Source organism: Gigantopelta aegis, chromosome 3, assembly GCF_016097555.1.
Source record: "Gigantopelta aegis isolate Gae_Host chromosome 3, Gae_host_genome, whole genome shotgun sequence".
NCBI lineage: Eukaryota > Metazoa > Mollusca > Gastropoda > Neomphalida > Peltospiridae > Gigantopelta > Gigantopelta aegis.
In genome coordinates this window covers 53,168,909-53,186,706 of record NC_054701.1, presented here as the reverse complement: position 1 = coordinate 53,186,706, position 17,798 = coordinate 53,168,909, and the positions used below count along the sequence as shown (strand labels likewise).

General features: G+C 36.0%; 1 protein-coding gene across 1 annotated transcript in view; it reads left to right on the top strand.

Moving 5' to 3' along the window:
- LOC121368721 (72 kDa type IV collagenase-like) overlaps nucleotides 1-17,798 on the top strand; it is a 103,220-nt gene that overhangs the window by 43,521 nt on the left and 41,901 nt on the right. The window contains exons 3-4 of the mRNA XM_041493470.1: nucleotides 13,349-13,515; nucleotides 17,291-17,404. Coding sequence (XP_041349404.1) covers nucleotides 13,349-13,515; nucleotides 17,291-17,404 — 281 coding nt within the window. The remainder of the gene's footprint in view (nucleotides 1-13,348; nucleotides 13,516-17,290; nucleotides 17,405-17,798) is intronic.

The following is a 17,798-nucleotide window of genomic DNA, read 5'->3' as shown; positions in this document are numbered from 1 at the left end:
GTCCACTGAGGATGATGTTCGATCCTGCGACCCAAGCACCTCAGGCGAACGCTCTACAGACTGAGCTAAATACCACCCGATAAAGGACAGAGAGACATAAAGCAGACAGACAGTGGGTTATATATACATATAGACGATATAACGCAACCAGGACCAGTCTGGCCAATTTTAAATATGCATCATTAGTAATGACACGTTTTATTAACAGATTCCCTTACATACCGCATGTCATATGCAATAAAATAATAGTTAAACAACACAAAAATCAAACCAACACACACACACACACACACACACACACAAAACATTTGGAAGCAATATTTCATTCCATGTGTCGAGTTAATAAATATACAAAAATTATAATTATATACCGTATAATTTTTGTATCCTAAAATATGTGTAGAATCGAACTAGTTTGTCTATGGCGATAAAATGGTTTGATGGCGACAAAATGGTTTTGAGTGTACAACGTGGGCATTGATAAAAGCGAAAGTACGTTTGCGGAGAGATGTGCGCCATCTTATCAATGTATCATGGGTAGTAGGTCTTTCAAATAAGTATTTGGGGACCATCCTACAGTATTTAAGCACAACATCAGTGATTGTTTTACCACCCCTCCCCCATGTACACTTTTTGTAAATTTCATCATTATCCCAAATGCACAGATGTACGTTGATCTTCCATGCTGAAAAATACATTGGATACAATGACACCAAGAAGATAATTTCGGAAAATACTGGTATGTCATAAAAGAGGTTGCACCACTTGTACCCCTTGGATCTGCCTGAGTAACATACTGACATGTATCTGCATAATAGTACAGCCTTGACATCTTTCCACACTCTTTCTTGCAGCGTGTGTGTGTGTGAGAGAGAGAGAGAGAGAGAGAGAGAGAGAGAGAGAGAGAGAGAGAGAGAGAGAGAGAGAGAGAGAGAGAGAGAGAGAGAGAGAGAGAGGGGGAGGGAGGGTTCGGAGGCATGCTCACCCAGAATAAGTTTAAATAGCACATGTTAATACAATATAGACAGAATAGTGAGATGTGGTGTGCCCATTAAGGCGTAAAAAAAAAATGTTTCTTGAAACCGACCCTACCTTAAAAAAAGGCTTACCCCGATTATTTTCCCCCATTTGTTTATTTTATTTTATTTTAAGTTTTTTGAGTATAAATGTAGGGGTTTTTTTTAAACTTTAGACTGGCCCTACCTAATATTTTTAGTCATGTTCCCAGAATTGTTTTTTTTAGGTAAAATCTATCTATAGGGGACCTACTAGTTGGGTATCTCTTTTGTAAGATGTAATATGTTTGTAGGATGCATTTTCTTTTTATACTAAGCATATCTGAAATTACTGACAAAAACACTACCAAAGGATGCTGTGATGGTGGTGTAAATAAATAACTCCAATGAAAGTGAAAATGCTGAAATTAAAGTAATTGGTAGGAGTAGCCTGTGTGGTGGTCATGGGTTTACCGTCTCAATGAGTCAGTATCTATGCCAAGTGTCAAAACCATGGGTCAAAATACGGTTGTCGTATCACTACGAGTTTGTTTTGCCGTATTTTTTTATGACTTTTCACAAGAAGAAGAAGGAAATGTCTTATTTAACGACGCACTCAACACATTATATTTACGGTTATATGGCGTCAGATATATGGTCAAGAACCACATAGATATATAGTGAGGAAACCCGCTGTAACCACTTCATGGGCTACTCTTTTCGATTAGCAGCAAGAAATGTTTTATATGACGCATCCCACAGACAGGATAGCACATACCACGTCCTTTGTTACACCAGTTGTGGAGCAATGGTTGGAACAAAAATTTCACAAGGAGAGTTCCAAATTTTAAAAATGAAGCGTGTAATGGAATTCCCTCGATCGTAGTTCAATGAAAATGTCTTGGATCATGCAATAACTAGGTTTGGTATTCCAAATGAATGTAATTTCCATTTGTAATCCATATTTAGAGAAATAAGGCCCACTAAATCCGTGATTGAGCGCCTTTAAAAACTAAATAATATTTTATCACTTATAAGCAAGTATATATTTATTTACTTCTGAATAGGAACTCACCCCTCACCAAAAAACAACAACAAAAACGAAAAGAAAAAACCCCAAACAAGAACCTTTATTAGCATAAATTGTGTATGTATTACAGTTTATAGCATTGAAACCCCACCCCACCCAACACACACCAAATTAGTAATTTTTCAATGTAGATAATTTGTTAAATGTATCTATTGTGTATTTAATTTTTATTATTTTTATTATTATTAATTTTTTCTCTTTTTTTTTCTCTTTTTTTTTGGGGGGGGGGGGCAATTTATAAGATATTTTATAAACGGCACAACATGAATTCACCATTTCACATCTAGTACAAGCGTATCTGCTTTCCTTTTGCCCTGACCGGAAGTTGTCAGGAGTTTATCATCAATTTGGAGCGAGTGCGCGGTCTAGTTTATTTGACGTCATTGAGACGAACGTTAAATAAATGTTCTGTTCTATATCACGACACTCATTTACTTCCGACAGTCAGTGAATGTTTCCAATACGCCACGATACAGAGAGAGAGAGAGAGAGAGAGAGAGAGAGAGAGAGAGAGAGAGAGAGAGAGAGAGAGAGAGAGAGAGAGAGAGAGAGAGAGAGAAAGAGGGGGGGGGGGGTTCGGAGGCATGCTCACCCAGAATAAGTTTAAATAGCACATGTTAATACAATATAGACAGAATAGTGAGATGTGGTGTGCCCATTAAGGCGTAAAAAAAAAAATGTTTCTTGAAACCGACCCTACCTTAAAAAAAGGCTTACCCCGATTATTTTCCCCCATTTTTTAATTTTATTTTATTTTAAGTTTTTTGAGTATAAATGTAGGGATTTTTTTTAAACTTTAGACTGGCCCTACCTAATATTTTTAGTCATGTTCCCAGAATTGTATTTTTTAGGTAAAAGGCAGAATAAAATTTTATTTTCTTCATTTGTTAAACTCCATGTTTGATTATTCCTTTGTTAATCTATCTATAGGGGACCTACTAGTTGGGTATCTCTTTTGTAAGATATAATATGTTTGTAGGATGCATTTTCTTTTTATACTAAGCATATCTGAAATTACTGACAAAAACACTACCAAAGGATGCTGTGATGGTGGTGTAAATAAATAACTCCAATGAAAGTGAAAATGCTGAAATTAAAGTAATTGGTAGGAGTAGCCGGTGTGGTGGTCATGGGTTTACCTTCTCAATGAGTCAGTATCTATGCCAAGTGCCAAAACCATGGGTCAAAATTATGAAGGCTGTTTTTCTGAAACACAGATGTTTTAACACCAAATTTAAAATGTGCTGAGATGTTATAATAAAAATATTAATTTCTTTTCATTATTGGTTATTCTAAAGAGACTGAAGAGCTCGTTTTGTAATGTGAGATTTGATTAATACTTGAGGCATAACACAACAAACTGTTTTGTTTTTGCTACTGACCCAAAAACAAACTGACCACAACAAAATACTTTGCAAATTATAATCTAGAATTGATTTACATAAATATCCTGAAACTGGGAATTTTAATATTTGTTTAACAAAAACAAAAAAAATTGAGGGGCGGGGGAGGGGGGGGGGGGGGGCTTCTCTTTTTTTATTTGTCTTTTTTTTTTGGCCTGACTAGACTATTTTGGACAAATGTAGCAAAATCCCAACATTTTATTCTCCAGTGACTGTTAAGCCGTATAACAGTTTATAATACTTTTAATTTGGGGGGGGGGGGGGGGGGGGGGGGGGGAGTATGTCGACTACATTATGATAAATTCTAGCATGGCATTGAAAAAAGCCACACTGTTGGACTGAAAATATAAATACCAGATAGGTATTGTTTATGTACTTATCAAATATATGTACATGCTAAGCAAGCAATTGTGACCATATACTGAACATGAAACAAGCCATGTGTGAATACTGCATCTCTTGAAATTAATGTAATTAGTGTTAAGTTAATTGATGTTGTACCTTTAAACTATTAGTAAACCGTAAGTGTACTTTTATATATAGTCATAATTATTTCTTGCTGCATCTGGTTTTAGAAATCCACATTTGTAAAATAGCAGTATTTTGTTTCTTTAATTTATAATTTATTACTCTTACAGTCTTTGGAGAGAACAAAAAGTATAATGTCTAAAGCAATTTTCAATTGCTGTTAATTTCAATATCAGTGGAAATCATGGAAAGATATGATTTTTCTTGGTAAATAAGTGTATGACCTTACAGTGGATTTTTTTTAATGTAAGTACTGAAAAGTAGATTATTTAGATACCGGTATGTAAAATAGATTTATGTTAAAACAGGCTCAGTGAAATCAGAATTCCTATCAGATTATGTCATTGTACACATAAATTAAATTATTTATATTACCAAATTATAAATATTGCAAAATAATACCACTATCATTTCTAATTTCATGTAAATGTGTATGAAAAGCATTGTTATATTTCTACTTACATGTAAAAAAGAAAAAGAAAATTAACAACAAAAAACAGTATATTTAATATTTTTAATTTCCTATTTATTTTTCATCATTTGAAATTTGAAAATGTAATATTTATTTCTGTAATTATATGTATGTTATTGATTTTTTAAACTTTTTATTACATGTATACATATATACATCGTTTTTAAATTTTTGATTTTACATTGAATATATATATAGATAGAATAGATAGATAGATAGATAGATAGATAGATAGATATTGTGACGACCGAGCGTCTGAATGTTTTGTGAATGGCTGGTAATAAACTCCCAAATAACTATAGAAGGCAAAGATGACACAACAAATTTGTAAAGTTCAATCATTTATTATGTAAGAACAAGAGTAAATAGTTTTCCAACAGTCTCAATAAAATACTTCTTGCACTTCACTATATTATTTGTATATCAATCAGTAATTTGCTATCAACAAACACTTTCACGTCATACACATTGACCAATATGTCATTAAATGTTACTAAAAACTAACATTGTGTCAGCTATATGCATCCATTAAGGTAAGTAGTATTCAGGTTACTTATTTCATCATTAAACTACATTATGCAACTACACAACTATATCCATTACAACTAAATTTCTATTTACTTATACTCTAACTTCAGATGTGCTAGTTTAATATATTGCTTTGTCTTTAATACTATAGTTCACTACACTATCTCTAATACTATCTCTCACTACTTCCTACTACTTCAGTACTATATTTCTCTACTCAGAGTGGCACTACATCATTCTCTGTCACTTCAACACTATAATAACTACACAGGGTGACACTACATCACCCTTAACTACTATTTAAACACTATAAACTACACAGGGTGGCACTACATCACCCTCAACTACTACTTGAACACTATAAACTACATAGGGTGGCATTACATCACCCACAACTACTATATTTCACTTCTCACTCTTCAGTACTTCTACACTAGCTTCTCTTATGCACAGTGTGAACTACCTCACTTTTCACTACTTCAGCAATATATTAAACTGCACTTTAACTTCTATTTCAATACTTCTCACTCTTCACTACTTCTATTCTATCCTCTCTTATACACCGACTGAACTATCTAACTTTTCACTACTTCAGCAATATTAAACTACACTTAAACTTCTATTTCAATACTTCTCACTTTTCACTACTTCTACACTATCTTCTCTTATACACCAAGTGAACTTATCTCACTTTCCACTACTTCAGCAATATATTAAACTACACTTCTAACTCAAAAGACTACATATTCCTATCTCAGAATGACATCACTCAGGTCTAAGACACTTTATCTCAATGTTAACTTTTCACAGTAAATACCATAGCACTTCTGGGCTCTCAGTTTATGATTGAAGGCTATTAACCTACATAATAAATCTCTAATGAATTATTGCCAAATATAATTATCATGTTTATTGATACTACTTATTAGTGAGAATGGCTGTCTAATCTCAACTCTTTATTTAAAACCCACACTTTTAGAAAATAAACAAAATGGGTCCCAAACCACCTAATATAAGGATAAAGCCAGACTGACGGCCAGCGTTAAACGCTGCCTTTTTATAACTTTTGCTAATCAACGAAAAATGCTGAATCAGCGCACTGAGAGGGTATTCACGTTTAAAACAACCAAAATCAGCCGGCTGAAATCAGACCCGTCCCCCTGTTTGGCTGGGTCAGGCTAGTCACGCTAAAAGTACACCCGGCTTCCCTATTTGGCTACTGGTGTAAACTAATACCTCAATAAATTATCTAAATAAACATATACAGTAAATTCTAATCTCATTCGTATTCCTACCAAAATAATAATTTAAACTTTGGTTTTCCAAAGTTTAGTTGTATTTACCGTAAAATGTTTGACAGCTGTGACCCGGATGTACAATAAATATAATTCTTGAAGGTCACAGTCAACTCGGTCGTTACCGCCATTTGCAAGTGCGTGAACATATACTCTTCAAAAAAAGAAACGCAAAAGGGTACAAATGGGTTATAACTCCGATTTTATGTTTCCTACCGGTTCATGCTTTATGAATATAAGGTCATTGCATGTCCCAAACACATTCCCACGGTTACATTCGATAAAACGCAGCTACTGTACAATAAAGTTCCAAAATGTGAATATTCGCAAAAACGCAGCCACGTGCAAACCATGTCACCACTGCACGTGCGTTGTCTGCACGTGCAACATGAACACCGACAGTATAAAAGTGCAGGGTGTTCGCTTGCCTGGCCTCTGTATCTGGCCGACAGTTGACAATCCAGGACATGCCACGTCTCAGTGAACCGCAGAGAAACAATGCCATCGGCCGACTAGACGCAGGCGAATCCAGAACGGCCGTTGCCAGGGCATTCCATGTGTCCCCAAGCACCATCTCCAGACTGTGGGACCGTTACCAGCAACATGGATCAACACGTGACCTCCCTAGATCCGGTCGACCACGGGTCACTACCTCCGGGCAGGACCGCTACATCCGGGTACGCCACCTTCGGGAACGATTGACTACTGCCACCTCCACAGCCGCAGCAATACCAGGTTTGCGCAGGATATCCGACCAGACCGTACGGAACCGCCTACGTGAGGTAGGAATTCGTGCCAGACGTCCAGTTCGAGGTGTCATCTTAACACCACAACACCGTCGACTCCGACTGCAGTGGTGCCAGATTCATCGACAATGGCCTCAACTGCGATGGAGATAGGTGTGGTTCAGTGACGAGTCCCGATTTCTGCTCCGACGTCATGATGGAAGATGTCGCGTGTATAGGCGTCGTGGTGAACGTTATGCGGCAAACTGCGTGCAGGAAGTGGACAGATTCGGCGGGGATAGTGTCATGGTGTGGGCAGCCATCTCACACACTGGCAGAACTGACCTGGTCCACGTGCAGGGCAACCTGAATGCACAGGGCTACATTGACCAGATCCTCCGGCCACACATCGTTCCAGTTATGGCCAACGCCAACGCAGTGTTCCAACATGACAACGCCAGGCCTCACACAGCACGTCTCACAACGGCTTTCCTACAGAACAACAACATTAATGTCCTTCCTTGGCCATCGATATCACCGGATTTGAACCCAATTGAGCATCTATGGGACGAGTTGGACCGACGCCTCCGACAGCGACAACCACAGCCCCAGACCCTGCCCGAGCTGGCAGCAGCCTTGCAGGCCGAGTGGGCCACCATCCCCCGTGACGTCATCCGTACTCTGGTTGCTTCAATGGACAGGCGGTGCCAGGCAGTTGTCAACACACGCGGAGGCCACACCCGGTATTGACTCCAGATAACCTTGACCTTGGTGGTGTGTCCTATCACTTACTCACAATGGACTAGAGTGAATTGTGAACAATCCTGCAACATTTGGTAATTATCGGACTCACCATTCAATAATTAAATCAATTCTCCAAATGTTACGACAATGTGGTTTTGCGTTTCTTCTTTTGAAGAGTATATAAACATGATTTGTTAAACACTCAGAAGTGACAAGAAACTTCTTCGCCACGACATGACATCATTGAAATATGAATTTGGAATGTACACAAGTAATAATTACATCATTTAAAAGGATCGACATTCGCCCAAACGTAATAAAATGGACATAAAAGACTTCGTAAGTTGGCGGTTGGTAATGGTATCATACCGGAGTTATGTGAGCGCCAATTTACAATTAAGAAAACAAAACCGTAACTCAAACAGTATTACTTATAAATATACTGGGGTCTCACAATATATATATATATATATATATATATATATATATATATATATATATATATAATTTATTTGTGTTACCATAACTTCAATAATTTTGTTTGGGTTGGGTTAGGTTTGGTGGGTTTTTTTTTTATTTCATTGAAATAATTTATTAAAAATAATTATGTTGACAAATTTGGTTGAATTTTACACTACTCTGCAAACGAATAATTTGTGGTTTTAAACACGTATATGTTCATATTAAATCGCGATAACAAACATTGAATAGAACCCAGAAGTAAACAGCGAAGAATGGAACGTGTCGTTTTACAAATTAAAACTTTATTAAATGCTGTTACCGTTTTTTTTATTGCAAACACTCCAGTATTATCAGTCAAATATGTACACAGTTAATGCCTTTGGCATGGTGGATATATGATAGAAATTTGTAAGAACGGTAGGGAGTAGCCTACATGGTTAGGGACCACCCACGATTTGACTGAACATTATTTTGTTCTTTTTTATTATTCCACTTTTGTTTTCTACCACCAACTGAGCAATTTTTATTATTTACTTAAATTTTTAGCCGTTCTACGCTTTAGTCACATACATACTCACAATTAGGTCGGGAATAATAGAGTGGATATACCGATCGGTGCGTTACGACAATACAAATTTAGAAATCGGAATGGTGTATAGTGCAACGAGCGCTACCTGTTGGAAAGTCTGATACAATCCTATTGGGCAAACACTACAACCGGTAGTTCAGTGTCACAGTAGGTTTTATGACCACCAACTATCTTGAAGGACGACTGGGGTCAGAAGTGAAATTTGAAGGTTGACGTTTTTTATCAGTAGTAGGCGATACCGCCACGATGTGTTAGACATCCATTCAGTGGACGAGGCATACTGCGTACGAGTCTCCCAATGGCCATTTGAGGAAGTCTCTTCCACTCCTCTTACAGCGCTTGACCAAGTTTCGCTAACGTGGTCGGTGGTCTTTGACGTTGATGCACACGTCTCCCTATCATGTCCCAGACGTGTTCAATATGGGGAAAGGTCCGGGCTCATTGCTGGTCATGGCAGGTGAGCATTGACGATTCGAGCACGGCGAGCACGGGCATTGTCGTCCTGAAAACAAAACGTCGACCCACATGCCTAGCAAACGGGACGACAAATGGTGTCAGTATGTTGTCCCAGTAGTACTGCCCAGTGACCCTTCCTTGCACAATTATGGAGTGGGGGTTGGGTGGGGTGGTGGTGGTGGTGGTGTGTGTGTGTGTGTGTGTGTGTGTGTGTGGGGGGGTTCTGTCATAGTGATACCACCCCCACACCATAACCGATCCACCGCCAAATCTGTCATGCAATCGCATTGTGACGTTCATTTCGTCGTCGCCAGACCCGACCACGCCTGTCAAGGAAGTCCAAAGTGAATAGGGACTGCATGAAGACGATTTCTAATCGTCTGACTCGTAACTCGGACACCAGTAGCCTGATGAAGGTTTGCAACAATTTGATTTGCCGTTTGAGGTCGATTTCTTAGAGCCTGGTTACGGATGAATCGATCCTGTACTCCTGTCGTTGCCCTGGGACGACCTGAATGGGGTAGATCGTCAACATTTTGGGTTCGTTGGTATCTGTTCCATAGTCTGCTAATCACTGACTTCAATACATTGAAGGTGTTGGCCACTTCACGCTGACGTCTGCCCGTTTGCAGCATGCCAATAGCCCGTAGACGCTCATCGCGTTGCATACGCCGCATCGCAAATTCAAACAATAAAAATTACTAAAAACAAAACAATAACAACTGTATGATCAACAAAATGAAAAAGATTGACAGAAATAATGTTCCACAGTGATTAATCGACCTTCCTTGAAATTGTCAAAATTGAGAATGACACCCCACGCACGTGTACGGGGCAACTGCGTGATGCACGTGCAAACTATGGAATGTGTTTCGGGGAGTTGATAAACAGACCTGAACGTTCTTTACTAGGATGTCTGTGGTCAAAACGTATGTTTGGTCTAATAGTTGATATTAACATTAATATTTTAGGTTCCCCTAATCTTTTTGATGAGTATATAATAAATGAAAATAATTTATTTAATTAGAAGAAAAAAAAGTGTATTAAATACATCAGACATCTACAAAAACATCGTCTGCTAACACAAAAACCATGGCTTCGTTTCTGTCACCAATTCATATAAACGATTTAGTTAAAGTTGATGGAGATTTGATTGGGAGGGTTGTCAACATTATACAAACGCTAAACACTAATAACATTTACGTTGTGAAAACTGATATTGGTAAACGCGAGATGTCCTATACACTCGAGGTATCCAACATGGTACACAATCTGTTTTCAGCTCCCTCTATGGTGTTGTTTTTGACATTACCATCAACGCCAAAAGCAACGATGACAACAATCATGAACATCAAAACACTTCCAACAATCCAGCTAAACGGCGTCGAATACTGTTGTCCGATTAAATGGTACAGCACGCAATCACCTGTAAGCCACGTGCAACAAACTGGCTCAAACTAGGACGTGTCATGGGTCACGCAATGTTCTGTTATTTTCGAGTTGTTTCTGTGTTTGTTTCCTTGCGACCAATACCTTTCTAACTTCAATGGTTCTTTTGATGTTACCACATTTTCTGTATTCCTTTTTATAACGCCAACTATTTGTTCCATAATAACAATTTGAAAAGAATTAATTTGGATGTTTTAAAGTCAAAATGTTTTTGCACTGTGTGCCCTGCTTATGACCGGCGGTTTCTGGGTTAACGTCACAAAATGACTGGTTTTTAGAGTGCAGGTTGTGTGTGCGTGTGTACACGCGCGCGTGTTTAAACACAATATATGTACCAATATAAGAAAAAAACTCGTTTTTATTTTATTATTTTGACTGTTTTTGGAACTGTTCTTCTGTGGATACTGTTAGAATGAATGAATGAATGTATGAATGTTTAACGACACCCCAGCACGAAAAATACATCGGCTATTGGGTGTCAAACTATGGTAATGCAAATAAATAAAGTGATGATCAACATCAATATAAAAACAGTGTAAATAACTGTGCAAAAACATAAATATCACAGAATTTTACGGATACTGAATTTTACTCAAAACTTCAATTTTGTGCTGTATTGGCCATTCTCAAAGAGAATGTTACTCCCCTGCACCACGGTGAGGTTACAGCACACGCAGGGGTGGATACTGTTAGATGTGCACCGGTAATGAGGAATTACGGATTATCTGACCCTCGTGAATTAATGTTGTAAAATCCTCGAGACAGATAATCCGTAATTCCTCGTAGTTATTCTCTAATTAACATATATACTAACTAGTATAATATAAACCCTGTAGGCGAATATAGCCCTTGTTCAAAGAACATATTTTGGTATTAATTCTGATGCTTACCCATAAATATGTATTAAGTAGAAGCCACACACGATTGTAAATATACTAGTCTAGTATGAACTATGTAAATATTTAATGTTACCTATTTAAAAAAAGAAGAAATAAAACGTGTACATCTTTCTCCATAAACAAATAACTATAAGTGACTTGTATTTTGGATCTGCCCCAACAATTGTCATTAAGCAGTAACCCTACAAGATGTGCAATGGTGTAATAACAAAAAAAACCCAAATGCTACCTTCTATTTTTGACACCAGCACTGGATTTCATGGCAGTCAGTGGCCATTTTGAAAAATGGCTTCCACGACAACCACAGAATATATCTCTATGCCCTGAATGGTATGTGTTTATCATCAAAGACACACATTTGTCCTTGATCGTGATAAGTCAGATGATAATGTGAATACTGCGTTAAACGTTTTAGTTGAAATGTACACATACATATTGAAGCCAAGTAATATAGTATGCTCACCATAATAACAAATGTCATATATTCCAAATGTTATATATTCCTTTATGTTACCTAAGAAACGGATAATTTAGGGATAATTTAGGTATATATACATTTGATAATATAAACTAAATTCACATAATCCAGATATGTTTGTTTTTTTAGAAAAATGAAATACTTTTTAAAAACAATATTTAATTAAAAATAGCTTTTAACATGTTTTATTTCCCTGTATTCTATATTTATGCATACTATTGACTTATCTGTATAATGCTCACTAAAAGCTACCCAAGCCTATGTTCTAAAGGAAACAATACCTCTTTGATTCTGTAAGTAAATTTTGGGTACTGATCCTGAACAGTGTTAAAATAACCGTGATTAGTAAAAATGGAACCATATATTTGTTTTTAAATCTACAAACTATAACAATTACTATAATGGATGGCTCCAAAAATTAACATTCAAGTCCCACGGAATTACATTATATCCCCTGTGCCATTGCACTAATATCTTTGTAAAACCCGACATACATACAATATATAGATATTCATATATCAATAAATACTATTCAGTACCACGTAAGTGGGATCGACCGCGTAGCTCGTAGGCCTCATGCATATGGTTTGGTTAAAGAGCATTCTTTTTGAAGACAACATAACTATATAAACAGACAATTATGTAGAGATGCATGGGGTGTAGGGTGCCCGCACACATTTTTGTTACATATACCTATATATATTTGGTGGGCAGGTATGTCAGGATATGAACCTATCACATAACAGAACCTATCAGATTCCAGTACCAACTGCAACCCAATGTGAATTTGAACGGTTCAGTGTGGAGACCTCTCTCTCCGAAACAACTAATTATTAACCCTGCTCAGACAGCCCAGATAGCCAAGCGTGTTGTACGAAAATAATAAATAAATAAATAATAAACAATTAACTATGTATATATAATGCATTTTCACATAATTGTACACTAACTCAATTATAATAATATAATTATTATATTACTGCTATTCCTCGGGAATCTTTTACTACTGATAATAAGTTTTCTTTTTTTCCTGTTTTGTTTTGTTTTTGTTTTTGTTTTTGTTTTTGTATTGTTTGGTTTTGTTTTGTTGTTGTTTGTTTGGGATTCTTTTTGTGGGTTTTTTGTGGGGATGGGGGTGCTTTTTTTTGGGGGGGGGTGGGGGGGAGGGAGTGTTTGTGTGTGTTTTTGAGTTATAAAAACTAGCACATTTAAATACTAATATAAACCTTTGCTAGGCGTTTTCAGAAATTTAACAGTTTATCGGTGACCGGCATGGTGGATCATAGTACCTATATGATGATGACAACACCGAGATGTGGGGTGGTCGACTACCCTTCAGACAACGACAACGACGTAGAAACAGATAACAATAAGACAAAGCCATTGGCGTTCGTTTTATCCGGTAATAAATAGCATTTGTTTTATTTGGTAATAGCTAGTGTTCGTTTCATCTGGTAATAAATAATGTTTTATATTGTAATAACCAGCGTTCATTTTATCTCGTATGCTACGGATGGGGGCTGGGGTTGCTTCGTTTGCCCTCTGCCAGCGAGCAATGTTATAAAGCTGGTTGGCCGTGGTAAAACTAGCAATGTGGCGGATTCTCCCCCACCTAGAATAGTCATTTTTATCAACAGAAATGTATTATTTACGTTTTTGTGCTAGTAACACCTATAATGTCAGAAGTTACTACATGTTATATAATATTACATATTTTATGTCGTTTAATAAAACGGCCATTTCATTTCTATACTGTTTTACTGGCTGTGTTTTGACTATTGTACTACAAGTAGCTAGCAGTTTGTCTACTTAACCTCGCAGTAAATAGTGTGTTTTATTTGGTAATACCTAGTGTTCGTTTCATCTGGTAATAAATAATGTTTATTTTATTTAGTAATAACCAGCGTTCGTTTTATCTGATAAAACTAGTGTTTCTTTATTTGGTAATAACTAGTGTTTATTTATCTGGTAAAAACTAGTGTCTGTTTTTTTGGTAATAACTAGTGTTTGTTTCATCTAGTAATAAATAATTTGTTTTACTTGGTAATAACTAGGGTTTTTTTATTTGGTAATAATTAGCGTTCGTTTCATCTGGTAATAAATAATGTTTGTTTTATTTAGTAATAAAGTAGTGTTCGTTTTATCTTGTAATAGCTAGTGTTTGTTTTATTTGGAAATAACTAGTGCTAACTGGTAATAAATAGTGTTTGTTTTATTTCATAAAAACTAGCGTTCATTTTAACTGGTAATAACTAGTGTTTGCTTTCTTTTGAAATAACTAGTGTTTGTTTCACCTGGTAAAAACAGTAGCGTTCGTTTTATCTGGCAATAACTAGTATTTGTTTCAACTTGTAATAACTAGTGTTTGTTTAAACTGGTAATTGCTAGTGTCGTTTTATTTGGTAATAACTAGTCGTTGTTTCAACTGGTAATTAGTGTTTGTTTCAAGTGGTAATAACTAGTGTTGTTTTATTTGGCAATAGATAGCGTCTGTTTTAACAGGTAATAACTACTAGTGTTTTACTACTTTTTGTTTTATCTGGTAATAAATATTCTTTGTTTATTTGGTAATACTTACTGTTTGTTTTATTTGGAAATAACTAGCGTTCGTTTTATCTGCAAATAACTAGTGTTTGTTTTATTTGGCAATAACTAGCGTTCCTTTAGGTAATAGCTAGTGTTTATTTTATTTGGTAATAATTAGTGTTTTATTTGGTAATAACTAGTGTTTGTTTTATTTGGCAATAACTAGTGTTTGTTTATTTGGTAATAACTATAATTATTCACTTTATTTGGTAAAAACTAACGTTCGTTTTGGTAATAACTAGTGTTTATTTTATTTGGTAATAATTAATGTTTGTTTTATTTGGTAATAGCTAGTGTTTATTTGGTAATAACTATTGTTTCCTTTATTAGTTTATTTTATCTGGTAATAACTAGTATTTGTTTGATTTGGTAACAGTAGCCTTTATTTTATCTGGCAATAAATAGTGTTAATTTTATCTGGCAATAATTAGTGTGTTTTATCTGGTAATAATTACTGTTTGTTTTATCTGACAATAATTAGTGTTTGTTTTATGTCGTAATAATTAGTATTCGGTTTTTACGAATCACCAGCTATATGGCAGTCCTCTCCAATACCAATTAATTCTTACAAAATAATTTTGTTCTAAACGTATTATTAATTTAATTATCTAAAATAATTTATAGCTATTACTACTATTTCTGTTACCCATTCTTGTAAATAAACATCTGTGAAATCACTAAAAAAAATCTTTCACCTCACCAATTACATGAAACATCCAATGCGAAAATGTTTTCCATCGGACTTGCACAATTAATTTTTTCATTTGGTACATCAGTTATAAAGAGTGATAACAATTAACATGAAAACATAATTTCAAAATTTGCTACACCATTTGAGAAGCTACTTAACATCTAATGTACATATATTTTTTTTAATTGGAAGATTGGCACACCATTTTATTCTACCCAAACCGTGGTTACTCTCGCAATTTGCTGGCGATTCGGTGCCACAGGTTCGAGTCCCACAACGGCATGGAGCAATGGTGATAAACCAAATGCAATTTTAAAAAATAACTCCTTGGCTATCACTAAGCTTAAAAATGTACTTCATATCACAATTAATTAGCCTTCAAACATGGATATATGCAAAAACAACAAGCAAACTGTATACTACTTTTGATTCATTTCACCTTGTTTTCGTCCTTACATCCAATTAAGGTTCAAGCACGCTGTCCTGGACACATACCTCGGCTATCTGGGCTGCATGTCCAGGACAGTGGGTTAGTTGTTAGTTGGTTAGTGAGAGAGAAGAGGGTGTAGTGGCTTTACACCTACCCATTGAGCCCTTAGGAACTCGCTCTGGGTTGGAGCCGGTACCGGGCTGCGAACCCTGTACCTACCAGCCTGTAGTCCGATGGCTTAACCACTGCGCCACCGAAGCCGGTTATATACTACTACATAAACAGTGAGACTTTATACCAATACAGCTATTACACTTGTGAACGCTCGTAACTTCCAATCAAAAGTGTTTTAGCTAAACCAGTATAATTAAACCAGTTTAACGTGTGTAAGTGTGAACACAGCTATAGACAACAATTCAAACTGTTTTGTTGCAATGTTCAATGCTCTTTGTTACAAACGTTTCCGTTATTCAATTTCAAAAGGTGTGACGGTTTTTTTTTAATGAAACTCCTGATATGTGTACATGTCTGTACATAAATTACATGTTTCATTGTATTGATGTCATTATCCCATCACTAATTACTCGTAACCAATTATTATTATTATTATTATTATTATTATTATTATTACATATTATGTATTAAAGTTTATTTTATTACATTAGAGCATATTGATTTATTAATCATCGGCTATTAGATGTCAAACATATTGTAATTTTGACAAATAGACTTAGAGAGGAAACCCGCTGCATTTTTTTCCATTAGTAGCAAGGGGTCTTTTATATGTAACATCCCACAGACATGATAACACATACCACAGCTTTTGATACACCAGTCGTGGTGCACTGGCTGTAACAAGAAATATCCCACCGACGGGGATCGATCACAAACCGACCGCGCATCATGCAGGCACTTTACCACTGGGCCACGTCCCTTTCCCCTCCCGTATGGTGTATTAACATTGCAGTGTCTGTAGATTCCAACTGGAGACGCCTCCCGTTTTAACACACACACACACACACACACACACACACACACACACACACACACACACGCACACACAACCGTTATAGAGGTACCATCACCCCGTTGAAGAAAGAACAGGAACACTAGTATTTTTAACGAAAGTCTTGAAATAATTATCTTTAAATAATCCTCATCTAAATTGAGGATGGATTTAAAATAACACATTTTCGGTCGTTGAATGTCATTTCCATACTCAAAGTTATATATCAAAAGCCTCTTTAGATTCCATTATTGCTGTTTAAAGACGTTAGGGTAGAACAATGTTGTATTTGATCATTAGCAAACTGGGTTTTATCTGCGATATAATTGCATCTTTTTCCCTCTGACCTTCGACTATTGCACGGAGTTAAAGGTGTTAACCAGCATGTTCAGTGATGTTTAGGCATTGTTACTTAATTAAGTGTACTTAGCTCTATGGATGAGTAATATTGTCCAGTATTTCAGGTTCAAAATGGAAAAAAAGAGTAATAACTTGGGGCATTTCATCATATACGCAACAGGTACCACCCGAAGAACAAAAGCAAGTATTGTTTTTATACATTTCTAGATTTTGGCTGCGCCACCTAATATAACTTTACGTGGTGTGACGGATAATAATAATATACTGTGGACAAAAATAGGCGTACAATGGCGGTGGTTTCCGTAACTAGGAAACTGATCTGAGCATGTTTTAAAGGCAAACATTATTTAAAGGGACATTCCCGAGTTTGCTGCAATTTTTAAGATGTTATCGACAAACAAAGACTTATTAACTTTTGTAATTACATATCAAATATATATCACAGCATAAAATATTAGTGGCTGTATATTAAATGTGTTTCTGATCGTTCTAATATTTGTACTAGGTTAAATTTAATATTATTTCCTAAAATATTATTTTTTCGTACGTACGAAATTATTTGAAGACAAAATCCAGTTTGGGCTTCTTACAAATATTAAAACGACCAGAAAC